This window comes from Cariama cristata, unplaced genomic scaffold (genome assembly GCF_000690535.1).
Source record: "Cariama cristata isolate BGI_N322 unplaced genomic scaffold, ASM69053v1 scaffold21068, whole genome shotgun sequence".
Taxonomy (NCBI): domain Eukaryota; kingdom Metazoa; phylum Chordata; class Aves; order Cariamiformes; family Cariamidae; genus Cariama; species Cariama cristata.
The window spans coordinates 52,541-62,129 of record NW_009629688.1 but is presented as its reverse complement, the minus strand read 5'-3'; the positions used below and the strand labels follow the sequence as shown (position 1 = coordinate 62,129).

At 48.0% G+C, this 9,589-nt stretch overlaps 1 protein-coding gene across 1 annotated transcript in view; it reads left to right on the top strand.

Moving 5' to 3' along the window:
• The first annotated feature begins 1,560 nt into the window (after positions 1–1,560).
• ZBTB40 (zinc finger and BTB domain containing 40) overlaps positions 1,561–9,589 on the top strand; it is a 29,586-nt gene continuing 21,557 nt past the window's right edge. The window contains exons 1-2 of the mRNA XM_009705275.1: positions 1,561–2,290; positions 2,913–3,046. Coding sequence (XP_009703577.1) covers positions 1,561–2,290; positions 2,913–3,046 — 864 coding nt within the window. The remainder of the gene's footprint in view (positions 2,291–2,912; positions 3,047–9,589) is intronic.

The window sequence follows — 9,589 nt, the reverse complement described above, 5'->3', positions numbered from 1 at the left end:
TTTGAGGTGATGTCAAAACCATCTGTGATCTTATCCTGATGACTGAAAAGCAAGTTACATAGTACTTCATCTTTAAAGCACAGGGGAGCTCTTGGCTGAGCAGGGGAGCTCTCATGCATGGATGGTATCCACCAAACAGTTGCTCAGCTGTCTGTAGCTTTGGTATGAAGTGATGTCTCTTGGCTCCTCCTGTCTTCCCACAGCCTCCACAGGCAGTGCCATCAGAAGGACAGCTGGAGTCCTGCCTGCCTGTGGGCAGGAGGTCCTGCTTCCCACAAAGTCTGAACTCCAGAGGGGTTGGCACCTTGCGGGAGTGAGATGCCAACTCAGCCTGCACCCAGCGTCTGCTTGCAACTTGCAATTTGGTGTAAGTAGGGAGTTACTCTGAGCCTGCTTTAATGTGAGGCAGCGCTTCAAGGTGGTGTATGAGCATTGGCTCATTAAAGCCTGTGCCCTGATGATAGGCAATATTACTCCTGTTTTCTACAAGAGAGTAGGAAGTTGAGTGCGAAGATGTTAAGCAGTTGAAGGTCGTGTAAATTGTGTCCATCCAGGTGCTCTTCATCTGATGCTCATGCTGTTTTGTTTCAGCATCATTGCCAGCACCAGTGTTAGGCATCCTAGTACGTAGACAAGGCAGTAACATCTTTATCTTGTCTAGTTTAGATAAAAACTCCAGATACCCCGCTGATAAAAATTCTGTTGGCAGATGTCCTATCTGTTCTCCCTCCTGCAATGGGGAGGGGGAGAAAGTAAAAGGGAGGCTCTGCTAGATGGGATTGGGGTTGTGGACTTCTGCAAGCAATTACAGTTTGGGTGAAAAGACTTGTAAATTGATGAGTTAGGACCATGGTGTGCTGAGAAGGGAGGTGCTGAAGGCCCTGGGCTGCAAGCAGACCTCTTATCTGTAATGCTTGCTTGCCCCTGCTGATCTTAGCAGTGATGTGGGGAGAAAATTAACTGGTCCCAAACCACTTATTGTTTTGCAGGTCAAAACCAACACCTCAGATTCTCCACTCTTTTTGGTAGATGGTCTGAACAGGTCTCCCTGCACTGCTTCCCCACCTGCCCTTTCAGAAACCAGCTGCTGAATTTAGCATCAGCTCCAGCTTCTGGATGCAGGCAAAGCCTGGCACTACAGTGCCTGATCTGAAGAGCATTCACACCTCCTTGAGCTGTGTGGTAGGAGGCACACCAGAGTCTATTCTCCGTTTTTATAGCTCCTGGGACTCAGTACTCATTCCCAGATTCTTTCTGGAGTAGTTATATTTGAACAGTATCTAGACTCTTTAGCTCTAGTAGATTAAGTTGCTGAATTTGGGGAGTGTGCATTCAGAATGGGGCCTTTTGCTATAACCACTGAACTGCAGCATAGTAAACTACTGGAGGGTGTAAACTGAAAAGTAATTTTTGCTTAGTATTTCTTTCTGTCTGGCTACTCTCTGAGGAAACTGCTAACAGGATTTTTTTTTGTTGTTTGTTTTCTTTTTCCCCCACTAGCTGGGCCTGTGAAAGCAGTGTGAAGACCACGATGAGAGGAGGCCAGTAGACCCTGGTGCCATGGAGCTTCCCAGCTACAGCAAGCAGCTGCTGCAGCAGCTATACACTCTCTGCAAAGAGCAGCAGTTCTGCGATTGCACCATTGTCATTGGGAATGTTCATTTTAGAGCACACAAGGTGGTTTTGGCTGCTGCCAGCCTGCTTTTCAGATCCTTGTTGGACAGCACAGACACCATCTCCATCGATGCTTCTGTGGTGACTCCTGAGGAGTTTGCACTTTTGCTGGAGATAGTGTACAGTGGCAAACTCCCACTGGGCAAACACAATTTCACCAAAGTTATCTCCGTGGCAGATAGTCTGCAGATGTTTGATGTGGCTGTTAGTTGCAAAAACCTCCTCAGGGACCTCATCGGCTGTTCTACTCAGGACCAGGCAGTGAGAGAAGTCTCCAGCCAGGCAGCAGACTCATCTGAAAACCATGCTGAAGCTGATAACCTCCCTCAGTCTGAAAAACCTGATGGAGGAAGAACAGATATCCTCCTCCCTCGGAGAGTTTCCCCTTTTCGTGGCCCTGTAGAAGCAGAAATGGAAGCAAATGTTTCTCCTCCTGGCCAGGAACTTGGCATGAATCACACCTGGGCTCACCAGGACGCAATGTCCAGTGACTCCAGATCCCTCCAGGAGGATTCCGGCTTTCCTCCTGATCAGGCTGCCTGTGCCGAGCAGGGCGGCTGTGTGGAACAGGAGCTTGCTGAGCCTCGGGAGGAGAAGGGCGGAGTGAGGGATTTAGGTGAGACTTTACCGGTCTGGGCACAGCATTGCTGCTTATTTGCAACCGCGCTGACCAACATGTTCCTGTTATGGGGGACCTTTTCCTCAGTTCTTTTTAGGTTGCCCTCAGTTAGGAGCAGCATCAACACGTACCCCTCTTCTGCAGGGACTTTCTTGCCTTGGCACTGTGCAATACTCTCCTTTGGCCTTTGCAGTTGCTTCACGCTCACCGCTTTACCTGAGCCGTAGTGAGCAAGACTTTTCCTACTCATGCATGTGATTACATCTGATGTTCAATGGGATCAGTGTTAGTGCCGGACATGAGGTTGATAAGGCTGTTTGTATAACAGTAAGTGAACAAAGTTGCCTGCTAATGCTACCTTATCCTTTAAACTCCTGTTCAGCATGGGAGGAAAACAGAGGCTGTACTGGGTTTAAAATAAATGTTCCATTTATAACTGGTGTTAAATAAACTGTTGGTTTTCCCTCCAGGCTGTATGATATGTTCAGAAGGGATTTGTGAGTCACGGTTTCCCTATTATAGCCAGTGTGCTGGTTACAAACTGATGCCTTTCAATCACATCGTGCTTTCTGTGAGTCCCTTCAATTAGCAAATAACTCATCTTGTTTCTCTCACACAGCAGCAGAGAGCAAAAGCTGTAAACTGGATTTCTTTCTTCGATATGAAAGTGTTTTCTGTGAGGCCCTTTCTGATGCCCGAGCTGTGCTGAAAAGACTAGAAGAGTGCAGAGAAATTGATGCCTCTCAAAAGGAGGTAGGTGTGTTTACTTGGGTAGATGATAGAAGTTTTTTCTTCGCCCTGCTGAGGGCTAGAATGGTTTGTGCAATATTTCAGAAATTGTTTCCTGGACAACTGGGGCTCTGGTGCGTGGTTGTTTGAAGGGCAGCACATGCTCACCTGAACAACACCCTGAACAGAAGCATCTGTAAGAGCAAGCTGCTTGTGCATGTAGGTAAAGAAGTATATGTCCTGCCCTGAAGACATCTTCATTGTGTTGTAGGAGAGCCCCAGTGCTGATTTCACTTCTGTTTATGGCATGTGCTTTGGGAACTGTATCAACTTGTAAATGACTGATGTATGAGATCACAAAATAGACTTCCAAGCCCTTGGTGAGGGCTTGCTGTGGAGCATCTGCTCCACTCTACATACAGCAGGCTGCTCCTGGGGAGCATTATGGGGGGATTACGGGTGCCGCCCCGCAGCGCTTCTCCTGGCGTTGTGCCACTTTAAAAGCAGTTGTTGCTGATGAATGATACTTGGAGGGGATATTTGAGTCTGGTGCTTGGTTAATGCTGAAGGATGCTCTGGGCTCTGAACAATGGTAGCCGGATACCAGCTGTTGCAGTGGCTCAAAGCCACCACAGGAACAGCAGGTTATGTCCTTATTGGTGTGGCAGTGGTGCAGGAGGACACAGAGCATAGAAACGATTGCGGTGGGTCTGGGTGGGCACTCGTGCTGGCTGCATGCTGCTATGTGCTGGTCAGTATGGTCTGAGGATGGGACTGTGCTTGCTCTCCTCGTCCCGGCTGTTTCTGATAGTGTTTTTCATACAAGAGTGTATGAACTGCCCTGCGTACCTTCAGCTGGAAAGCTGTCTGGATTTGAACCACTTGGTCCCTCCAGTTACCAGCGTGACTATGGGACACAGGACACTTTGGCTGTGGTGGCATTCTACTTTTAAAAACCCAAGGCAGTGTGTTTATTAGAAAAAAAAAACCCTGTATGACAACAGGGAGGAGAATTCCCTTGACATGCAGAGTGCAGGTTTCTTTTCTGATGAGCCTTTAAATGTTCATGGAGGGAAGCCAGTGTTCCCTTAGCTGCTGACCCTGCTGCTGGTGTTGAACTTAACATCTCTGGGGCTTTAGGAGGGAGATGTGGGTCCTAATTCATGTTTGTAGCAGCAAGCCCAAGCCTGACTGGGCTGACAAGTGCCTATGAGTGCATCTCTCTCAGCATGCCTGTGTGCCCCAAGAAGGATTAGGTTTTTGTATGTTTGTTTGTCGCCCTGATCAGAAAAATATGTCACGTTTAGGGTTTTACCTATTCCTTACCTTGGCAATTGGAGCAGATCTGGGCAGGGTGCTGTGTGATGTGGATAGGTGCTTCCTGAAGGGATTTGGCAGCTCCATGCACCCTTGCCAGCGCATCACTCGTGCCCGCATACCTTCCCTTGCCTGCTTGTGCTGCCTCCATGGTCACGGGGCAGAACCACACCTGCAAAGTGCCCAGGCAGCGCTGCCTTGCTCCTGCTCTGCATAACAGCCCCATTTTCTGTTGCTTTGCCATAACTGTTGTTTCATGTTTCTGCAGCACCTCCAAGACCCAGCAGGTAAGGTTCGCAGAACCCTGCCTGGCCCTTTGTGCTCCCAAATGAGCTGTTGCAGCAGGAGCCAAGTGAGAGCTTGTGGAGCTCAGAGACAGTTTGGGTGTCTGACCGCAAAATGGCAGCTGGACAATTTTTCTGCAGCTATAAATAAATGCTGAACAAATGAGAAATGGATTTTCTTTAAGCCTTCCTAAAAAAATCACTTCTCAGCCGTGACAAGCATGAAAAGTGTGAGCCCCAGGGCAGTGGTGGGGACAGACTGCAGCCTGTTGTAAGCGAGGGCTCAGCTGGATCTGTCCCTCTCTGAGCTCCCATCTGGGACAAGCAGGACCTGTGGGCACCAGCACCGAGTCTGGGCTCTGTTTCCAGCTTTTACCTACAAGGGCCTGGTGTTTTCTTCACGGGAAACCCAGTGATGTGTTTTTAAAGTTGTGCTTAAAGTGCAAGTTTAGCTCTAAAGAGCCCAGCTTGGGATGTGTAATCAAGGCTGAGATTGTGCCAGTGGGTAGACATCAATGGATTCTTTTTTTATCTCTCCTTTTGTTTTTTTTTTTTCTCCTCACCTTTTTTGTATTATTTTGCTAGTCATTTGCTTGAAGTCTCTTAGCTGCCTTGGGGCAAGTAAAAGTTGGTCTGGAAGCTGGTGAGATGCTGTTTCTTTGCACTAAGCAGTCTTGCTGGGCATGCTTGCCCTGCCGCAGGGGAGATCTGTCTCTCGTGCATGTCATTCCTCTGCTCAGGAGCCTTTTGTGGGTGGCTTATCTCTACAGGCAAGCAGTGATGTGTTTTGGACAGCAGAGCCTGGGCAGCATGGGGGCTTGCGGGTGTTCATAGGGGTTTTGCGAGCCTGCCTGTTGGCACAGAGGCCGTGGCTGTCCAGGTGTTCAAGCTCCTCTGGTTTCAATGGGATTTTTCCTTGAATGTAGCTTCTGTATTTCTGTTCCTTTGGTTGTGAGCTTGTCCCTGCATTGGTGCCTTGTTCCCCACAGCACTCCTGTCTGCTCCCCTCCGGTGTTGCTGCCTTATTTCCTGCCACCTCCAGTGGAGACTTGTTAGGTTATGGGGTTTTTCCCCAAGGAGGTTTGTGGTGCAGGGCTTGCTCTTGTGAGAATTATTGCTTCTCTTTAAGTTTGATGTTGCATTCTACTCCCTGGGCTGAAAAATGTGGATGAGTTGCTTTTCTGTTTAGGAAGATGTGTTTTTTGGGGCTGTTTTTGTTTTAGAGTCTCTCTATATCTCACATAAACTATTCCTATCTAATTTGGTTCTGGCTTGGATGAAGCCTGCTTGGAAATGAGAACAAGACTGAAATTGCAGTAATTTGGGGAAGCGTAGAAGAGCTTTGCTGGTGTCAAGTCTTATCTTCCTGTGCTCTCTTAGAGAAACTCAATTCAAATTATTGCACAGCTCATTTGTTCCCACTGCTACTGGGTTCAGATGAAGTAGGGGAGCGTTGATTCTCCCACGTAGAATAAATGTCACTGCTTCTGGATCATTTCCATTGCCTATGGGCCTGTCCAGTTATTGTCGTTCTTTGTTTGCAGCTGCAGGGGTTTCTGGATGTGGCAGAAGAAAGAAGTTTCCCATTATCTTCTGCATCCTGATCAGGAGTGATAGCTTGTGAGGTTTTTTTTTCATGGTGACAGAGCTGGAGAACTTTTTTCCCCTGTTCTGGTGTACTTGTGTGAAAGTTTGGGCTGAGCTTTTGTTCCTGTTGTGTGGAACAAGCAGGGGTCAGCATTCTCCATGGAGCCTTCCTGGTGCTGGGGTCTCCCTCATCAGTCACATGCAAATGCAGGCTTGAAAAAAAAAAGCACTTCAGATTTCTGAAACAGAAATGGGAAGGAAGTTTTTTCTGTGATAATTGTATGCACAGTGATAGTTGATTGACTTCATGGTGCAGTCATAGCTTAGGAGCTTCTCTGTGGTCCAGATGTGTAGAGCCTGTGTCCCTGTGCTGCCCATACCACTGATCCTGTGGGCAGCAGCTCTGTCTGTGCAGGTTTCCAATGGCTTTTTTTGTATCTTCTTCACCTTATGCACATGAAAAATTAACCAGTAAAAAAAATGTAAAGCATCTTGCATTCACAGATGATTACGTCTCCGGAAGTTTCCCCATGGTGCCCAGCCTCCTGCATTCAGGGGCTTTTCAGCTCACTGAATGACTGGTACAGCTCTCCTCAGGGAGTGGCAGTGGCATTGAGGTATGGACACAGGATTTACCACGTTCAGGGAGGAGTCTTATAACTCAATGTCCCTCAGCTTGTGAGGGAGGGGTCTGAAGAGAGCTAGTTTCTTCCATCACCCTAAACAAGTTGCTTTCCAGCCTGTCTCTTGCACATCCCTCACCACCACCCTTTGGGTGCTTACATTCACTCTAAAGCTGATACTCGAGGGAGATCACTCAGTAATAGCAACTAAAGTGGCTTTTTGCTGAGTTGTGCTCTCATAGTGGGAGCAGGAACGTGGATAAGGCATGAAAAGCCATAACCCTGCTTGCCCACCTGCAGGGAAGAGGTTAGTGGCTGCACTGACCTGGCCTCCTTCTCTCCCCACATCCCTCCTTAGTCTCAGTTATGGGCCATCACGCTCTCGGGTGGGGATGTGCATTACTTGCCCACCTGGTTGAGGTCCTCTCTGGGTCCCAGGACATCCCTCAGGTTGGCACACCAACTGAGTTCAGCCCAGCTCAGGCTCAGGGTCCCTGTCTGCAGGGCCAGCCACCAGCTGCTCTTTGAGCATCCCTGTCCCCACCCAAAACAACTTAATCTCACGATCATATTGGAGAGGGAAGTGGAGGTCTTGGGGGCACTGGCGTACTAGGAGTGTTGGGAATTGGTGTGAGGAGGGAAATGAGTGTCTGACTGGGAGGACACAGTGCTCACTCAGCTCTTGCACCTTTCAAAAGCAGGTGGTGGCTCTGCAGGAGGAAGGAAATACAGAAAAATGTGGAGGATCTGGAGATGATACGGAGGTAGGAGACCTACCTCCTGGGGTGTTACCTGCAGAGATTCCTGTTCAGAGCTTGCCTTGGGGCTGACGTGGAAATGGGGAGGTTTGAGATGAACGGAGAGGGCTGTTTCATGGTGTGTGACCATTTTGGTACCGAGTTAGGAGCGCTGTAGCCACCAGAACTGATGTCCTCAACTGGGACCAAAATTTTCGTTGGACCTTGAACCTATTTGGTGGCACAGCTTAGGCTTAAGCCAGGTTCTTGGTGACTCACTTTCCCTGCTCGGAGAGACGGTCTCTTACTCCAGTCTGGAAGCTGGATATGTGCTAATTTGTGCCAATTTGGCCACGAAGGGTTTTGCTAGTTTCCCTGGCAGTGAAAGCCTAATGGATCAGGCTGTAATGTGTGCACACATTATGACTAAGTGGAAGCTGGGATTCCAGCTAATATCAGTATTTCTGTGATTTTTCCAGGAATTTTGGGAATTGTTAGTGCTAGTGCTTCAAAGTAAATCTAAAATGCACTGTGTGCTCTTTCAAAACAATGCTAGAAGGCTGTTGTTCCCACTGAGCAGTGTGTCCGAGAAGAGGCCTTCTGGAAGGAGGCTATAAATAGCAGAGCCTTTCAGTTTCTGAAAGCTCATTTCCATTAACCAAATCCATGCACTGAGGAAGGGATGTTATCTGGAGCTCTGGGTAGCAATGCTGTGCTGATTTTAATTTTTAAAAAAAATAAAAAAGAAAAAAATATTGCGACAATGCAAGTTACTTTTCATCCGTATTAGTAAAAACATGAATTTGGCGGGGTGCTGAGCACCTTTAGGATGGTGAGAGTCAAGATATTTTGTTTTACAGGATCATTTTGATCTGGAAGGGGCCAAGCATGCAAACATGATCTGGTTATCAAGTCTCATTACAAATTAATGTTTGCATTTAAAAAATACCTTTAAGCTTGTTCTTCAGCACGTCTGCAGCATCTCCTTTCTTCCTTTATAACAGAGCCCTTCATGTCCACGTCTCTCTGTTTGGCAGGAAAAATGCCGTTAGCGGGTAAGAGCTGGGACTCCTGCAGCTTCCCCTCTGTGGATACTCTTTGCAATAGGTCATTGCACTGTCACGCTGCCCTAATATATGAGCATTTACACCTGCTAGGAAAAGCAAGTCCACCATCCCCCTGGTGCGGCCCCAAGCAGTTGCATTCAGTCTTTTTATCATAGAAATAAAAATGACAATGACAGCAGAAAATGGCCGCTCTCTCTGGAGCTAGGCTAAGCTCTCCACTTCAAAGGTACTTTTATAGCATCCCTGGAGTCTCTAATAAAGGACGCCTGCTCTGAAAGGCTGGCATCTCTCCTGGAGAGCGAGGGAACGTGTGTCTTTAGGGGCAATATTTACAGCGTTAAAGGGCTCCAGGGAAATGGGAGCAAGAGTTACAGCTTACTACTTTTCCTTTTATTTCCAGAACTGCGCAGGCATGTTTGCCTCTGGTTGCTGTTTTGGGTCACTGGAGTGGATTTTGGAGCTCTGGGCATGATTGCCAGGCGTGCTGAGAGCCCATGATACTCAGAGTTTGCATGCCTCCTCTCCAAAGCTTTCTCTAGGAGCCACAACACCATTGTGACTTGATGGCGATCTCCGAAAGTGCCAGTTAAAATTCTCTCTGCTTTCTGTGCAAGTGATCTTTCCTTGTTCTGCAGTGAAATCTAGTCTCACCTGCCGTAGCCTTGGGCTTCCAAAGTAACGGTGTTTAAGGCCTCTTAGACTTACTGGCATTTGGCTGTTAGGGGGAGAAATGAAGGTATGTTTGGTGCTGGAGCCAGCTCCAGTTGGTGGGACTTGCTGTAGAGATAAGCTGTCAGGCAGGGCTTGCTGCCCTCCTTCCCGGGGCTGCTGGCTGCAGACCGGAGCTTGAGTTCAATGGTGTGTGTCTATGTGGTTAGTCTTTTGTTTTGTTTAATTTTTTTGTCCACTGAACAAACACCCCAGGATTCTGCTTTTCGTGCCGGTTTGTGTA